At 55.6% G+C, this 18,193-nt stretch overlaps 2 protein-coding genes across 2 annotated transcripts; both read left to right on the top strand.

Moving 5' to 3' along the window:
• Positions 1-82: 82 nt before the first annotated feature.
• Positions 83-3,789, top strand: LOC119111490 (uncharacterized). Its single transcript, XM_037235309.1, has 4 exons — positions 83-144; positions 329-449; positions 1,622-3,191; positions 3,752-3,789. Exons 1-4 carry the CDS (start codon positions 83-85, stop codon positions 3,787-3,789), a joined length of 1,791 nt encoding a protein of 596 aa, XP_037091204.1.
• A 20-nt stretch (positions 3,790-3,809) lies between these two features.
• On the top strand, positions 3,810-10,135 carry LOC119113089 (lateral signaling target protein 2 homolog). The gene is made up of 8 exons (XM_037237420.1): positions 3,810-4,096; positions 4,428-5,213; positions 5,653-5,807; positions 6,181-6,271; positions 7,264-7,364; positions 7,581-7,663; positions 7,994-8,171; positions 8,866-10,135. The coding sequence occupies exons 1-8, from the start codon at positions 3,878-3,880 to the stop codon at positions 8,870-8,872; spliced, it is 1,620 nt and encodes a 539-aa protein (XP_037093315.1). The 5' UTR covers positions 3,810-3,877; the 3' UTR covers positions 8,873-10,135.
• The last annotated feature ends 8,058 nt before the right edge of the window (positions 10,136-18,193 follow it).

Below are 18,193 nucleotides of genomic sequence, written 5' to 3'. Positions count from 1 at the left end.
GTATAACATGAGTATACACAAACGTTGATTAATGGACCCTCTTGCTGAATGTCAGATGAACTCGTCTCGAGCTGGGGCCAACATGGCGCCAGAACATGAAGAGAAACCTCCCGCTTCAGACATGAAGGACCAGGAACAGGACAGGTAGGTGAAAAATGACGCATAGTAAAACCAGCGTAAGTTGTGGCACGTGTGCTGGACCAGGTACTGAGATGGTGTGATGAGAACGCTTCAGCTTGCCCCTGCCGTACCTAGTAGCTGTGCAGCACACGCTGCAATAGTGTGTAATATGTGCTGCAAATTCTCAAACGTTTCTTGACGCTTGCAGGCAGAGGCTCTGGATCGCCACAACAGAACGGCGATACCTAGAAGCGCTGATCGACGAAGCCAGTCAGCAGCTGGCGCTCAGGGACAGCTTTATTCAGGAGCAGGAGGAAAGCTTGCATCAGGTAAATGATTTGGCTCTAAAACAAGGTCCAAACATTTTGATTAGATAGATTCTGGGATCCGAGCACACGTTAATAAATACCTGTGTGGGCCCTGATCGCGCCATCCGATCGTGGAATTCTAGCTCACAGACAGAATTGTGGCGAATGTTAAAGGCCGTACTCCTCTAGGCGCTCCGTTCTACGCGCGAACGCCACCCAACCCCTAGCGCGGCCGCTGCCATCGGCCGCGGGCCATCCCAATCACCGGCAAATAGCGAGCGCTCGGGGCGATTCGAACCCTCCCCGCCGTGGATGGGCTAATCAGGAGACGCGCGGTCTAAGCTCTTATCAGCTGGATCACCGGGACAGACGGTGTACCGGGCGAGTTAGATCATGTAGTTGCGCGTGTTAGCGTTATGAAATAGCGAAGGGTAGGCAAGCGACATCACATTTCTCACCGAGCATGTGCGAAATTCGAACAAAGACTTAAGAATCGCGGTCCTTTAACAGGATTCGTTGCTTGCCCACGTGTCCATGATGCATGGTTACGCAACGTTAACATATGAGGCGCGGATGGCAGACGTTTTTTCTGGTCTTCAATCCCTTCAGTTTAAAATGAGGCGTAAAACAGTGGCAAGGCGATTCCGTACGTACTGGAACAGCTACCAAAACAGACCGGCGCCATCTGCCAGCCGCTCTTGCGCCATAGCTCCTCTTTGTGACGGAGGTACGAGTCGCGGATTTGGCCGGCCACTGTTTTTCCCGAAGCGGCCATTTTTCCGTCCGCCCTACGCTCGCCCGATCGCGGCAAGCCCGCCTGAGTCGGCCGCCGCGTGTTTGAATTGGCCCCCGTTCCAAGTGGCGACGGCTGGGACCGGAGTGAGAGGAGTGGTGACGGCTGTGTTAGGCCGGAGTGTAAAGAGTGGCCACCGTCGGCGGCCACCGGGACCAGACCGGCAGCGGCCGGCCTTGGCAGCGGCGAGCATCGGCGTCTGCCTGGCACCGGTCGCGATGGCCAGGTATTTGGCGGCGGTCGCCGTTAAATACCCCGGTCCGCAGGGACGCGCGGCGGTCAGCCGTCGCTTCCTCGAGGCATCCTTTACACCGCTTCATCGCGTTCATCCCCGCTGGGTCTCGTCCACGGACTGACCGACTTAGTGGAGTTTGCCGCTGACGATGATCTCGCTTTTCAGAAGCACTGTCGGCAGAGTACGGACAGTGACCTCCCGGAGCTCTGCGACCACGTGCTGTCAGCCTCTGAATTTCTCAGCGCCACGTTCGACGCAGTAGTGCGTCGGTGCCAGACGTTAACGTGCGAGAGCGTCACGCCGACGGCCGGGCGCCGCACGCGGCAGGCGCCGGACGGCGGGCTCTGCGCGGCCCCGGCTGCTGCGCCGCTCGGATCCTCTCCAACGGCGCAGCGCGGAAGAGACGGCGACCGCCAGCCGGCGGGCGTCGCCGTGCCAGCGGCGTCACGCGGCGCCGTATCACGAGACGGGGCGCCGCTGGGGCGCCGGTGCGACGTCGCGTCGACGCCGACGATGCAGACGACGCCGACGCAGACGGTAGATGACCCACTGCCGGCGGAGCTGGAGGCGTGTCTGCAGCAGAACGCGCTGCTGGCGGACCGGTGCGAGGAGCAGGCGGACCTGCTGCGCGAGCAGACCGAACTAATGCACAGGCTGCATAGCCAGCTGAGCCGTAGCGCCACCGAGAACGAGCGCGTGCAGCGTCAGCTGCGGCTGGTGAACGCGCTGTTCGAGCAGCTGCAGCGGCAGGAGGCCGAGGGAGAGGCGGCACTCGAGGCTAGCCGCCGCGCCGAGTCGAGCGCCGCGGAGCCGTCCGAGCCGGGCGTGCCGGACGCCGACCAGCCCAACGGCCTCGTGGAGCGCGTGGACACGCCGCACGGCCGGCGCCTCGTCATCCACGTCAGCAAGACGTACCTGCGCCTGCGCGACCTCATCCTGGAGAAGCGCGCCCTCCTCAGCGAGATCGACAAGCTGAAGGGCTTCAACGTGCAGCTGGAGCGTCGCCTGAATCGGCAGGAGCAGCGGCTGTCGAGCGTGGCGGCCGAGCTGCACAGCACCTGGGGCCTCGTGACCAAGCTCAAGATCCAGCACGCCCAGCTGCACACGACCGAGTCCGTGCTGCGCTACGAGCTGCGCGAGAAGCGCCGCCTGCTGAACCGGCTGCGCGACGAGCTGGAGGGCTCGCGCCAGCGCTCGGCGCTCGCCAGCCGGCTCAACGCCGAGTCGGAGCTCGAGTGGCGCGCGCTGCGCCGCGAGCTCGACCAGCGCAAGCGCGAGCTGGTGCGCCAGCCTCACGTGGAGGAGGAGGAGCCGCCAGTGCAGGCGAGCGACGTGGAGAGGGACGGTGTGGCGGGCGAGCACACCATTGGCAGCGTCTCGCCGGAGCCCGAGCACGAGGATACACCGGACTCATCGGAGCTGCCGGAGTCGCCGGGCTCTGTGGATTCGTCCGAGCTGCCGGATACGGCGGAGACGCGTGACTCGAGTGGGCCGCGCCCGGCCGGCCGCCTGCGCACCCTCGAGCACCAATGTCAGGAGCTGTACACGCGGCTGGTATCGACCACGGCACGCCAGGTGGCGCTGAGCTCGCGGCTGGCCGAGCTGCACACGCTGCACGGCACCAGCGAGACGGCCTCGCTGGCCAGCACTAGCACCGACACGGCCTACGCCAGCAGCGAGCCGCAGCAGACGCCGTCCGAGGCTGAGGCCGACGAGCTGCCGTCGGACAGCAGCCGCGACGAGCCGCTGCCGCCACCGCACCACGAGCCCGGCTCCGCCGAAGCGCTGGAGGAGGCGGCGCCACGCGCCCGCGCGGCCGTCGCCGCCGTGGCCTCCGAGCCGGCCGGGCTGGCAGTGGCCGCGCTCTCGGTGGCCGTGGCGGCCGACGGCGGGCCGCGCGCGCTGCCGCCGCTGCCGACCGGCCAGCTGGCCACGGCGTCGGCGCACCTGGCCGGCGCCGACCACGCGCTCGTCGCCTCGGTGGTGACCGTGTCCGAGCCGCCCGCGGCTGCCAGCTCGGACGCGGACGAGCCGAACGAGTCGGCGTCCGACTCAGTGGACGAGGCGGCGGTCGGCTGGCGGCGCGGCTCCGTCGGCCAGCCGGACGGTGCCACCGCCGACCGGCTGACCGACGAGGACCCAGCCGACGTGTCTCGCTCCACCGCCGACCTGCTCGACCAGGTGGCGCTGTTCCTCGGCCGCGCGCGCCGCGGCAGCGCCGGCGTCGGCGGCGGTGGCGGCAGCGCCGGCGCCGGCGCCGGTGGCGGCGGCGCGGCCGAGCCGGCGCCCGCGGAGCGCTCCTCCGACTCGGACGAATCGACGGCGCCGGATGAGCCGGACGAGACGGACGAGGCGGACGGGTCGCGGTCCGACGACGTGTCGACTGTCGGGTGCAAGCTCATCAGCCTGCTGCCAAGCCGCATGGTGCACCTGCGTCGCGAGCGCGAACAGCTGGCGCAGCGCATCGCCGAGCTGCAGCGGCAGAATGAGCGCATCGAGCAGAAACTAGCGCGCATGCGCACGGAGCGTAGCGAGCACCGGCGCCGCGGCCGCGAGGATAGCACGGCCAAGCGGCACCTGGAGCAGCGCGTGCAGGAGCTGGAGCTGCGCGTGCAGCAGGAGCAGGCGCTCCGGATGCAGGTCAGGAGCGACGAGTGACGGGCTGCGACGGCGTCGGGATCGAGCCGTGATGATGTTAAGCGGCAGAGACTGGGTGCTGAGGCTACCGGTCCCGGACCCGGGACATGTTTTTTGATGAGGAACACGTGGACGTCACTGTCACTTTAGAGCTGTAGGACGTAAATAACCAATGCAGTTGCCGCACCCTTAAAACTCAATAACTAAGAGCTGTAGAAAATCTGGGGTAATTTGAAAATATCTATGATTGCTGCAGCACCTATAGATGAATGGCGTGGCGGGACATCTGTAAAAATAACGCTCGGAGGTAACCAATTTTCTGTGCGTGTTTCAGCCCAGTCCTTACTTCACGGAGACAGTCGGTATGGCAGACGCTGCCGAGAATTCTGAGACGCCATCAGGCAACAGCGTCCCAGCCGCTTGTAGCGGTGTTGCGAACAATGCCCGCCTCAGCGGGAGCAGCGCCACCGTCGCGGCAAGCAGCACACACGGCTCTGACGCGTCGGAGGCTACGCTCGTGGAGTCGGGCGGTGACGCTGGCCCGTTGGAGCCAGCTGACACCACTCTCACGGACCGTCACCTCGCATCGACGGGAGGCAGCCTCACGGCTCGAAACGAGATAACGGTCACAGAACACAGTGAAGCCTCCGGGCAGGAAGAAGTCGACGTCACAGAGCGAAGGGAAGAAGCTGTCACAGGGCGCAATAACGCCAAGGAACAGGACGTGGCCCCTGTCACAGCGAGGAGCGCGGCCATGGAGCGGAGAGAAGCCACTGACACAGAGCGGAGAGGGGTCACGGCCACAGAACGAAACGACGTCACGGAACAGGCCGTGCCCACTGCTGCAAGGCGGAGCGAAGCAGCGGAGGCGGACAACGACACAGGCAGAAGCCACGACCAGGAACGGAACGAGTCAGACCAGCCTGGGGAGGCCTGGCAGGGGAGCGCCGCGGAGCAGGCCGCGGTGCCGAGCGGCAGCGGCAGCGCCGCGGCCGGGGCGACGGGCAGCGAGCCGGGCGAGTCCGAGTTCGGGCGACTGCAGCGCCACCTGACCGACGCCAGGGCACAGCTGCGCTCCGTCCAGGCGGACTGCAGCACGGCCAGGCGGGAGCTAGAGCGGGTGAGCGACGGGAGGACCAGCGTATGCACGGACGAGTAGACGGGAGAGGAGGGGGAAGACACAGACGAGGGACGGGAGAGAAGGGAGTAGGCACGGATGCGGGACGTGAGAGAAGGGAGCAAACACGGACGATGGACAGGAGAGGAGAGAGTGGACACAGACGACGGACGAGAGAGGAGAGAGTAGACACAGACAGGGGATGGGGCGAAGGGAGCACATATGGATGAGGGACGTGAGAGAAGGAAGCGCACACGGACGAGGGACAGGAGAAAAGAGAGTAGACACAGACGAGGACGGGAGAGAAGCGAGCTAGCACGGACGGAGTACGGGAGAGAATGGGCGCGCGAGACGTGTCGACAGTGTGCGGTAAACGTTTAATGGCGCGGCACGCCGCACTGTGACGTGACGGTCACTGAGGGGCGTGATCTCGTCGCTGCAGATGCATGCCCAAATGAGCAGCGACGACCTCGCCCGGGCTCCACCCGCCAAGGATTTGAAGGAGTCGGCGCACGCTTCTGACGAACTACAGGATTGTCGCCCCGCGGTGTGCTGCGCATGGCACGGTGGACGCATGAACTACGAGGAATTCAAAAGGTGAGACGGTCCAGCCAACATTGTGCTATGAAAACAGGCATTTACATAGGCTTGGGTGATGGTTTTGTTTTGATCAGAACCCTTTTGGCCGTTAATGCCCATTTCATGGCTATGGGATGAAAGGGAATGGATTATAGCTGGGCAAACCTATATGCAATGTGGTCCATTCGCCCAGACAGTCCGCACAGGGATCACTTTACGGGGTACATACTCAGTACTCAGACAGGCCTCCCGCCAGAGGGGAGGGCGTCTTACGCAGATCACTCCCCGCCCTGTCACCTGTATAACACCGCCGTGTCTGCCACGCACGGCCGCTGAGCGCGGGCGTTCTCAGCCGCCACGCGGCGCTGAGAGGGACGGCGCCCTGTTACAGACGTCTGGCCGGCCCGCTCGACCGCCGGCCCGCGTCCGGTACGGCCGGCAAACACCGGACCCGGCGCCTCGCCAGCTGCCAGAGCTGTCAGGTGCGTGTCTCAGCTGGCTGCGGTGCCAGCTCCGTCACGCGCGGTCGGCGCCGCCTGCGGCACGCCCCGTCGTGCTGGCCCGGTCCGCCGCTGCGGGCGTCTTTCTGTCAGAGCTGTCTGTCCGTCAGAGCATTGGCCTCAAATGGGATATGACGCCAGCATTGTGTTTCGTCGTTCGCTTTTTCACATCTGCCGTGGAATTTCATATCTGCGTCACAAGTTCTGTAGCTTCATGTTTTTCAACATATTCTTTAAACTTTGTTGAAGAAGTTTGAATATTTTTACACTAAAGCTTAATCAAAACGTGTCACACTGGGACACGGGTGCCGCGTCCAGCTGGATCAGTGTCACCTGACCGCGCCCAGCCGGGTCAGTGTCACCCGATCGCGCCCAGCCGGGTCAGTGTCACCCGATCGCGCCCAGCCGGGTCAGTGTCACCCGATCACGCCCGGCCTGGTCAGTGTCACCCGATCACGGCCGGCCTGGTCAGTGTCACCCGATCGCGCCCGGCGTGGCCAGTGTCACCCGACCGCGCCCGGCCTGGTCGGTATCACCCGATCACGCCCGGCCTGGTCAGTGTCACCCGATCGCGCCCAGCCGGGTCAGTGTCACCCGATCGCGCCCGGCCGGGTCAGTATCACCCGATCACGCTCGGCCTGGTCAGTGTCACCCGATCGCGCCCGGCGTGGTCAGTGTCACCCGATCGCGCCCGGCCGGGTCGGTATCACCCGATCGCGCCCGGCCTGGTCAGTGTCACCCGATCGCGCCCGGCCGGGTCGGTATCACCCGATCGCGCCCGGCCGGGTCAGTGTCACCCGATCGCGCCCGGCCGGGTCAGTGTCACCTGACCGCGCCCGGCCGGGTCAGTGTCACCTGACCGCCCCCGATCGGGTCGGTGTCACTGTAGCGGTCTGGAGGCTGTGATGCCGTGTTCGCCGGTGAGGCTTCGCCACACCTTGTGCCGCCTGACGCCCTGCTGCCGGCGCCGCCAGGCCCCGTTCCGTTTGCTGACCGCCCGCCGACACGGCTGCCGCTCCTGCGCCGGTGTGTTCTGCAGGGGGTGCGCCTGCGTCGTGATCCACCAGGCGAGGCGGTACGTACGCCGACTGGATCGCTCTGTGCGGCAGTCTGTTCATGTTTCTATAGCACTCTCATTCAGCTAACAACTCACATATCTGTAGAACAGGAAACAGGACAAAGCTCGACAGCGCTGGAAAGAACAGCTGGACGGCTTTGCAGCGCGCACGTATGCTTAGATTGTGAAGTTTGCCTTCACTCACGAAATGTTCCTCGGACTGGTTGTCTCCAGGAAAGTGAGAATCTGCGTGGAATGCTTCTACAAGCTCACTCAGCCGTCACAGTCTTCGGAAAAGGACCCACGAGGCGAAGAAGGTTTGTGTGACTAATGGTTACTAGCATCGGACCGCCTTCCAGACAGCGTGGCCTGCGGGCAGTCGTGCACAAAGCCGTAATGTTATGACTAGCTCAACACCTGCAGTGTTCTCACTTCTCGCGCATGCTTTATTAAAACGGCGTCGACGTTCACCTTGTGAACGCATCAACTGGCTAAAACGGTCAGTTACCATTCGTTTCACCACTTGCGGTAAGCGCCGCGCGTCCTGCGTCTTTGGCCATTTGTCACAGACCACCATTGCTGCGTACAGCAAGTCCGATTGCTATGCTCCCTCCCCTCTGACCAGGTCCTCCTCTGCCTGTCGTCAGGTGTTTCCCGCTGCGCCGACAGAGCGCGGCTGTCCGGAGGCTGTCGGCCGCCGGCCGGGGGGACGGGTCGGTCCGGCGCACCCTCCAGCTCCAGGTCCGGCCGCCTGCGAGACGGACGCCTCGGGCGGGCCGCCTCCGAACCGGCCGGCAGCAGCGGCGCATCTGCCGTCAGCGACAGGTGACCGCTCTGAGGCGGCGACAGCCTCAGTGACGGATGACGATCGACGAGCCACAGCGACGGATGGCCGCTCTGAGACGGCTACAGCCGTCAGTGACGGGTGACGATCGACGAGCCGCAGTGACGGATGACCCCTCTGAGGCGGCTACAGCCGTCAGTGACGGGTGACGATCGACGAGCCGCAGTGACGGATGGCCCCTCCGAGGCGGCTACAGCCGTCAGTGACGGATGATGACCAACGAGCCGCAGTGATGGATGGCTGCTCTGAGGCAGCGATAGCCGTCAGTGACGGATGACGATCAACGAGCCTGTGACGGATGGCCGCTCTGAGCTGATAGTGACAACCTTTCATCAATGGTGCCGGCCCTGAACAGGCAACTGTGACGAAGGGCGGCCCTAAGTGACGGAGTACGGCTCAGGGCCGTCAACGAACGATGTCGCCTTTGGACTCAGGGTATATGACAAGCCAGCATCGCCTAAAGCCAATATTATTTCGTTGGAGCGGGGCATCACAATGCACGGGTCGTTCAGCGCATCTTCATTGGACTGTGGCGACACGTGGTGAAAATGACGGGACTATTTCGGTGGCCGTTGCACAACTTTGATCAAAGCCTAGATAAATCACTAAATGACTTCAATCCAGACGAGACTCGGCCAAGCCAACTGCTGACTTCCATCCGGGTTGTGCCGACAGGTGCTGACGTCACAGTTGAAGAGCTACCTGTCTAGAAGGCAGAGGTATTGTGCAAAGCCTGGCTCGAACCCTAGTCGTGTTGGCAGCCGTGTAACTCCGTATGGTGACAGGGACGCCCTGTGGTCGATATACAGGCGCCAGCCTTAGGCACAGAATCCCTACTCGGTACTGAAAATGCCATCTAGTCGAAACGTCAGGACAGACTGGCGTCCTGTTCGTCAGAACAGACCAGCGTCCTGTTCGTGTGCATTTGCTCACAACCCGAGGCCGCCCCCGAAGGTGGCAACCGACAGCGCGACACGCGAGCACTCGGGGCGTCTTGCCATCGATCGTTAGAAAAGCGTTCATGCCGGCTCCACGGCTCGGGGTGCTGGACACGCCGGAGTCGGGGGAGCGTCGCCAGGAGACCGAGGCGCCGGGCGCGCCGAAGTCAGCCACGGTCCGAGACCGGCGTCGGACGCGCCGGAGTCAGCCACGGTCCGGACCGGCGCAGGACGCGCCGGAGTCAGCCACGGTCCGAGACCGGCGCCGGACGCAGAACGTTCACGGCACCGCCGTGCCTTCGAGATGTGATATATTGCGCTTGTGTGATGAAAGCTTTGCACGTGCGTTTTCGTCGTCCGCCACTCTTTCATATCTATGATTGGAGGTAAGCGACAGACATCATCGCTCGACAGCCCCGATCATCTTCCACTGGGGCCGGAAAAGGTCTGTGTTAACCCGGCAGACTTTCTTCGTACTTACCGAGCGCAACCTGGCATCTTGTCAGCCCACCGTGAATTACAGCACAGCGAATTGCGCATCCTCCTGAACTACACTACACATTAACGATGCAGTCTTTACGCCAGGTTACATATACCCGTAGCTTTCAGGTTGGTTGCGCTTAGCGGACGAGCTCATGCCGGTCACATGATGCGCGATCCAGCGCTTAGTTTGTTCGTTAGCGCTCAGTGTGCGGTGAAGGCCTGTAATGGTGGCACTGACGCGCTGCCGGCCTATTGTCGGCCGGTAGCCTATTGTCAATCCACTTCACGTGCCGCGCACAGGAGTCCGAGCGGTGCTCACGCATGGTTGGAAAGCCTTTCTTGCCACATATCTATTACAGCTCTGACTTTAGGAACACATCTAGGTGTGTTGACTGTGTTCGATTTGTTGTGCTTGTCCATCTGTACCCTATAATTTCCATCATGGAGAGTTGTGCTTCTTGCTGGTTTCTTGCCATCGTGGAGTCGGGCATTCGTTTTCATGCTCAATGTTTTCAATAAACGAAAAAAAAACAACTTCGCGCGGTGTCTATAATGCAGGTGCCAACCTTCAGCAATCATAGCCACCAAGAAAAAAGAGCCAACGCGCCTCGCACACTCGTGACGAACTCGGGGCTCAGCTCACGACACGCATGCAGAAGCGTCCTGGAGAAATATTCGGTCATGGCCAAACCAACACACTCGTTTTGCATGACTATGGTATTGAACAGTATGGACACAGCACTAAAAACCAACGCAGGCACACATCTGACTAATACACTGCACCAATCTCGCGGGGACGTCATATCCAGACCGACCACAGTTATCGGCCACCAGATCGCCCCGCGCCCCTTCCCCTTCAGCAGGTCAGTGACGGCGCCAGCGGGCACCCAGCGGAGAGGAGCACAGTACCCACACTTAACGCTCGGGCAGGCGACCGACCTGTCAGCCGTCCCCCTGCGGCGGCGCTAGTGGACTGGCGCCGTCCTCCAGCGGCGGCGGCGGTGAGCTGATACCGTCCTCCAGCGGCGGTGCTGGTGGGCTGGCGCCGTCCTCCAGCGGCGGCGGCGGTGAGCTGATACCGTCCTCCAGCGGCGGTGCTGGTGGGCTGGCGCCGTCCTCCAGCGGCGGCGGCGGTGAGCTGATACCGTCCTCCAGCGGCGGTGCTGGTGGGCTCGCGCCGTCCTCCAGCGGCGGCGGTGGTGAGCTGGTACCATCTTTTCGGGACAACGATAAAGTACTGTCATCTATCGATGATGGGACGGTACTGCACTTTAGCACTGGTGGGACGGTGCTTTCCTCTGGTACCGGCCGGACAGTGCTGTCCTCTGGCGACAGCAGCGGCGAGACGGTGCCGCCCTCTGTCGGCGGCGGGCTGGAGCCGTCCGCCAGCGGCGGCGGCGGCGCGATGGGGCTGTCCGCCAGCGGCTGCAGCCGGAGCACCTCAGCCACGCCGCGGCCGGGGTCGAACCAGCACGTCACGTGACACTCATCCACGGCGAAGTGGTAGAGCAGCAGGTCGGCGCGTGCGCGGCGGTACACGGAGCGCGGCTCGGCGCGCAGCACCTGGCCGATGGCGGCGCGCAGCTCGCCGCTGTCGCGGAGCCAGCGCAGCCGGTGCCGGCCGGCGTCCGGCGCCGCCGAAAAGCGCTCCAGCTGCGCCGTCGCCGACGGCGTGAAGCCCACCGTCCACGACTCGGGCCGCAGCCGCTGCAGCCAGGTGCCGTCACCGGCGCCGCCGCTGGCTGGGCCGGCTGGTGAGCAGAGGCTGGCCGGGTCGACCCCGGCCGGCGGCGGGTCCACGCCAGGTGCGACGGTCACGGAAGAGCCGCCCAGAACACGGCCACAGACCGGCGCTGGGCTCTCCTCCGACACGGCTCGGCTCCCCGAGCGAGGCCGAGCGGCCCGCCCGCCCGCTCCGTCTCTCCCGGCCGGCCCCAGCCGATCGGATGTGCCGATACCGTCCTCCGAGGGTGTGAGCACGTCCTCGGGGGCTGGCTCCCTACCTCCCGTCGAGCGGCCGCGCTCGGCCCAGTCGACGGCTGCCAGCGGCTCGGGGCTGGACTGCGGCGGGGAGTCGTATTCACTGATGTACGGCTTGATGTCCAGCACCGGCGTGCCGTCCACGAGATCGTGGCCCGAGAAGTGCAGCGTGTCACCTGTAAGCCCACCAACAGCAAAACATCTCACCGGTGATCACGCTCATGTTGTGTACATGGCTTCATAAAACAATGAACGTCAGTGGACATACAGTCACCCAATACCAATTATTTAATAGCTAAGAGTTGCGTATTCTGCTAGCATATACTGAAGTGGCAGCTGACGCATTGGGCCTATTCAGATCTCATATTTTATCTACCAGTTACGTAATAAATGCTGCGGGTATCCGACTTTTCAAAAGGTAAAGGGTCATTTTATCGTCAGCGAAAATCCTGTACTCTACGAGCATGCTGCAAGTCTCTCCGCGACGCACCTTTTACAGTTCATATAGTGGTGGTCGATACTTATACACTAAAGCAGCCTGAACAGGCCCACAAATTACATCATAAGAATAAATAACATAACATTAAAAACCTGCCGCATGCATATCAGGTCTGTGTCCAGGTGCATAAAACAATGTGGCGCCTCATAACCACGATCGTTTCTAAAACACCCCACAGGTCATGCTAGTGCGGCGGTTTTGGCCCTGTTCCGCCTATCCATCAGCCCACGTGGCCGCCTGTGGGTGGTGACGGGACTGGGACGGATACCTCACGCCATTACTCCCTCTACATCTCATCCCACCCATCAGGCGAGCCCCTGAATGGCAGGCCAGTGTACGCGACCGGTCAGCCACGACTCTGCGACATGTTGCTGTCTGCGTGGCTCGCCGACATTTTCACCACGTTCTGGAAGGTTATTTCAAATATACCAAAGCGAGGATACTAGGTTCACGGGGATGTGAACGATCTTTTAAAGCTCAACCTTGGACACTTCGAAATGTTTATGATTTCGTTGCTGGCATATTTGTGGTCGCCAAGAAGTTTCCAAACATCACTTAGTATTAGGTATTAGTATTAGTATTAGTATAAGGACTAGGATAAGTGTTAGTGTTAGTCTTAATATTCGGATTAGGATTAGGATTAGGATTACAATAATGATTATTATTAGTATTAGTATTATCATTAGAATAGTAGCAGTATAGTATTACTACTAGTATAAGTATTAGTATTAGTATTGCTACTGCTATTGCTATAGCTACTGCTACTGCTGTGCTACTGCTATTGCTATTGTTATTGCTACTGCTATTCCTACTGTTATTGCTACTAAGCAGTAGAAGCAGCACCAGTATTAGTACTAGTAGAATGAGTATTAGTATAAGTGTTGGTGTTAGTATTAGTATTAGTATTAGTAGTAGCAAGAGCACGAGCAAGAGCAGTAGTAATAGTAGCAGTAATAGTAGCAACAGCAGTAGCATAGCAGTAGCATTATCAGTAGCAGTAGCAATAGCAGTAGCAATGGCAATAGCAATACTAATACTGTTACTAATACTAACATTAATAGTAATACTGTTACTAATACTAATACTATACTTATACTAATCTTAACCCTAATCCTAACCCTTATTTTTATCAGAATCCTAATCCTTATTCTAACCCTAATCCTAATCCGAATATTAACACCAACGCCGAAACTAATCATAATCCTAATCCTAACCCTAATACCAACACCAATCCGAATCCTGATTCTTATCATAATTATAATCATAATCGCAATCATTATCCTAATCCTAATCTTAATCTGAATACTAACACTTATCCTTATCCTAACACCAATACCAATACCAATGCCAATGTCAATACCAATAGTAATATTAATACTAATACTACGCAGTAGTAGTATTATTAGTAGTATTAGTACAAGTATACCAAGCAGCAGCAGCAGCAGTAGTAGTATACTACTGCTACTACTACTGCTGCCGCTGGTTAGTATTAGTGTTAGTATAAGTATTAACATTAGTATTAGTATTAGTATTAGTATTAGTATTAGGATTAGGATTAGTATTAGGATTAGCATAAGCATAAGTATTAGCGTTAGCATTAGTATTAGTATTGGTACTTGCATTGGTATTGGTATTGGTATTGGTATTAGCATTGGTATCAGGATTAGGATTATGCTTAGGATTAGGATTAAGACTAAGATTGGTGTTAGTGTTAGCATTCGGATTAGGATTAGAATAAGGATTAGTATTAGTATTGGAATCGGTACTTGTAGGTATAGATAATAGTAGCGGTAATAGTAGCAGTAGCAGTAGCAGTAGCAATAGTAAAAGCAGTAGCAATAGCAATAGCAATAGCAATAGCACCCGTAAGCTTAATACTTCTTAGGTATTAAGAAGTATTAAGTAAGCTGCTGCTGCTGCCACTAAGCAGCAGCAGCAGCTTACTACAGGTGTACTATAGTAGTTTAGTAGGAACTATAGCATAGTAGTAGAGTAGTATAGCTATAGTATCGTAGTAGTTACAGCAGCTTACTATACTATAGTAGTAGTATACTAGTATTAGTATTAGCATTAGCATTAGCATTCGTATTGGTATTAGTATTGGTATTAGGATTAGGATTAGGACTAGGATTAATGTTAGTGTTATTATACGGATTAGGATTAGGATTAGAATAAGGGTTAGTTTAAGTACTAGTATTAAAATAGTAATAGGATGGTACTAGTATTAGTATTAGTATTGTTACTGCTATTGCTACTACCAATACTCCTATTATTGCTACTAAGCAGCAGCAGTATTAGTAGTAGTATTAGTATAAGTATTAGCATTCGTATTAGCATTAGTATTAGTGTTAGCATTAGTATTAGTATTAGAATTAATAGTAGCAAGAGCACGAGCAAGAGCAGTAGTAATAGTAGGAGTATTGTATTTTGAACTTAATCCTAACCTGAATAGCAACACCAATCTTAATCATAATCCTAATCCTAGTCCTAATCCTTATCCTAATCCTAGTCCTAATCCTTATCCTAATCCTAGTCCTAATCCTTATCCTAATACCAATAGCAATATGACTACCAATACCAATACTAATACTAATGCTAATACCACTACTACCAATACTACTACTACTACCAATACTAATACTAATCCTTATTCGAATCCAAATCCTAATCCTAACACTAATACCAACACTAACACCACCACAATTCCGATTCTACTCCTAATCCTAATACTTATCCTAATCCTAATCCTTATTATAATCCTAATGCCAGACCAGTGTAATGGCAGGCCAGTGTACGCGACCGGTCAGCCACGACTCTGCGACACGTTGCTGTCCGCGTGGCTCGCCGACATTTTCACCACGTTCTGGAAGGTTATTTCAAATATACCAGAGCGAGGATACTAGGTTCACGAGGATGTGAACGATCTTTTAAAGCTCAATCTTGGACACTTAGAAATGTTTAGGATTTCGCTGCTGGCATATTTGTGGTTGCCAAGAAGTTTCCAAACATGACTTTTGCACCACGGGAAGATCTTTTAATGCCAAAAATCACCTGCCACTATAAGACGCAAAAGGGGGCGGGGCTAGTGCCAGTTTCAACAACGCTTTTGCTTAGGCTCACGGCCCCACAACGCTACCATTTCAAGGCACTTCTAGGAAACCGGCATTAGGGTTGAGTATTGGCATGTCATGACGCTCATGTTGAAATGAAAACTTTGCAGCAATGTTGCAATAGAATGAGTGCAATGTTCGTATGGGGAAATACGTCAAATGGATCGAGAGGAGATGCCGCAGCTTCGAAAGCGATTACCTGGTCAATGTTTTGTTTATGTGCCCAGTCCCTTTCGCGGCCATCTCAAACACGCAGAGAGCTGCACTGCAAGCAATCGCAGAACGCACCTACCTTCGATGGACTCCAGCTTCACAAGACTTAGTCCTATGGGATTTAGTCTGTATGGGGATCTTGTAGCAAAAACTCCGATCTTTCCTCCATTCAGCCGCGGTGGTGATACTTTAGCCTTTATGAACTTGCCACCTTTGTTCTTATGAAATATGAATATCAGCCTGCAAAATTGTCAAATACATATATGTTTATATCAATGCAAGAAAATAATCAAAACCAGTCTGATCCAAGCATCATTCCAACAGACTTCCATTAAGACATGCTTGCATTTTGGTACAATCATTGAATAAGGCAAAAATGTGCCCCAATAGTTGACTATCATATGTAATGAGAATGATGCATTCTGATCAACATTCAGATTGCAAATGGATAAAATAGCACCACAGCCACATCATTGTTGGCCAGCAAAATATAATACACAACATGGCAAAGTTGCCACCTGCATCACCATGATGCTTTTTTAAATGGCACCCATAGTTTTTAGAGATTCAGCAGCAAACTCAGACAAACCAATTTTGTTTATTCTTAGGTGCACATGAGAAAGATGCAGAACATGACTGCTGAGACTGTGTGCATGAACATGATAGTGTTCACTGCTGTCTGTCAAGATGTAATGCAGAGAAACACTCACCAGACATGACTGAAGGCTTCCAGACCCTGCAGGGCATGCTCCGGATTGTTGTAGATTTCTTTGCTAATTTTTAACCGCCCTCTGGTTACTGAAGAAATTGTAGGTTGCCTTGGGGTTCCATTCTTGCATGGAAAGCAGCTCCTAACAATGCCAATGGGCTGTGGATCCAAGGTCCAGTCCATGCTGTAGCATCTGGTAAATGAGCAGACATTCATCAGACATCATTTTGACAAAAACTACCTGGGCAAATAGGATGTGTCTGTAGTAAAAAAAAGTATGTGCATAAGCTGCAGCATAGGCCCATGCTTGAAACCTTGGCAATGACCTGGTTTGGAAAACCTAGTGAGGTCTGATAAATTGACATCAATTACTGCAGCACCATCATCATCACCACCTCCCACACAGGCCATGACCCGAGTACCTCAACATCGGCCATATGACTGTCTGCACAATGCACAACAATGACATCTAATCTTGACCAGTGGGAGTAGACCATCTCACCTTTAAAACCAATCTAAAGAAACAAGCATATTATAACTCATTTTCAGTTTTACCTCACGCAGAAAATAGGATCACCTACAATATTTTGCCCAATAAAATGCTAGCAGTCCATGCAAGACAGATTCAGGTCACATGGCTTTGCTACATGTGCATTTCCCTGGAGGGTCAGGTCGTTATTCCCATTAACAGCAATGGTGGTGGATGGTGATGGCAAAATGCAGAAGTGAAATCAGAAATACAAATATAATACTTCCCTTCAATCATTAAGCAGACCTCCACAAAGCTAATTCTATGATGGTTAAGACATTGCAAGTATCAAAAGCATTTAAAGTCAATATGTTGCACAGTTCCCAGTCATAACCTTATTTCATTTATAGCTACTGATGCTTGAATTGGGGCCTAGTAGAATATCAAGAGACATCTCTTCACCCCGCAAATATAAGTCCAACACGTCAAAAAAAATACCAGGCAGTAGGCTTGCTTACTCCTGCCGACAGGGGAGAGGGTTTACAAAATGAGTGGGGATGGGCTTAACATTGAAAAATAATGCAGCATACCCTCGAAGTTGCACTGAGCATATGATTACTATGTCTTGCCCGCGTCAAGATCGAAAGGTATAAACGCTACCAGACCCAGAAAAGCTACTGCCAGATTTGGAGCGAGCAGTATGACGCAACTTGCATGTCTGCACGGTCGGCATGTAGATGAAGTTAGCGATGTATTTAGCGATTTATTCAACGAGTTCCGATTTCACTGAAAACGCGTCAGACGGTTAATGATAGCAACATTTCACAGAACCTAACGTCTTTTTCGTAATACCTCATGACCTTCGGGCTTCAGCTCGGGGCTGCATTCAACGTCAACAGCAAGCTTCTGTTGTGAGGGAAATCTGATGATTGGTACGCCCACCTCACCACGCCCCTCTTACGCTGGCCATTCAAATGATCACCGAATGGAGGGGCCTGCCCTCCTTACAAAATGGCGAACATTTGAAATACCATGCTCAGTCTGCTCGCCCAAGTGCATGACAGGCCCTGGTCAGATAGGTACTCCCTTTCTATCCATACTATCGTATAAATGTTTTACTTATACTCCCAATATAACATTTCTGTCCAGCGTCGGTGTTCATTCAAAAACTATTGCTCGTTCTTTTACGAATTATGCACAGAACGCTCGCACACGTGATGTTGTTACGCTGCGGAAAAAGTCATAACATATATGGCGTCGAAGATGTTAAGATTCTCACTTCACCAGGCATGACTTGATTCCTGACTACAGTTTGGAATTGGGCCGCGGTATACATAAAAATGATTTATGATTATTCTGTGATGAGTAATATTGGCATTTAGGTCGAGGAAGTTCACTGAACAAGTAATGGTGGATGGTCCTAAAATGTCAATGATGGGTCTCCTAACGCCTGTGTAGTCCTCGTCCCCATGCTGACCAATTGGCGACCCTCCTTCCCCGTGCGTCACCCCCGCTCCCTCCCCTCCCGACCAGCGGGCGACTCAGCAGCACTTGCTATTCGGCAACTCGGCCGGCTATCGCCACGATCCGACTCCATCTGGA

The sequence above is a fragment of the Pollicipes pollicipes genome, unplaced genomic scaffold (assembly GCF_011947565.3).
Source record: "Pollicipes pollicipes isolate AB1234 unplaced genomic scaffold, Ppol_2.1 Scaffold_7261;HRSCAF=8764_pilon_pilon_pilon, whole genome shotgun sequence".
NCBI classification, from domain to species: domain Eukaryota; kingdom Metazoa; phylum Arthropoda; class Thecostraca; order Pollicipedomorpha; family Pollicipedidae; genus Pollicipes; species Pollicipes pollicipes.
Note: the sequence above shows the minus strand (reverse complement) of the source record. Positions and strands in the feature narration are given on the sequence as shown.

What these genes read in the sequence shown, in the direction of transcription:
- LOC119113089 (XM_037237420.1), top strand. Translation starts at nt 3,878, where the DNA reads ATGGTGCACCTGCGTCGCGAGCGCGAACAGCTGGCGCAGCGCATCGCC. An exon ending in CCAGGCGGGAGCTAGAGCGG is followed by an intron (nt 5,214 to 5,652) that starts GTGAGCGACGGG and finishes TCGTCGCTGCAG; the next exon opens with ATGCATGCCCAAATGAGCAG. An exon ending in GGACCCACGAGGCGAAGAAG is followed by an intron (nt 7,664 to 7,993) that starts GTTTGTGTGACT and finishes GCCTGTCGTCAG; the next exon opens with GTGTTTCCCGCTGCGCCGAC.
- LOC119111490 (XM_037235309.1), top strand. Translation starts at nt 83, where the DNA reads ATGGCGCCAGAACATGAAGAGAAACCTCCCGCTTCAGACATGAAGGAC. An exon ending in AGGAGGAAAGCTTGCATCAG is followed by an intron (nt 450 to 1,621) that starts GTAAATGATTTG and finishes CTCGCTTTTCAG; the next exon opens with AAGCACTGTCGGCAGAGTAC. An exon ending in GCTGCCGTCGGACAGCAGCC is followed by an intron (nt 3,192 to 3,751) that starts GCGACGAGCCGC and finishes GCGCCCGCGGAG; the next exon opens with CGCTCCTCCGACTCGGACGA.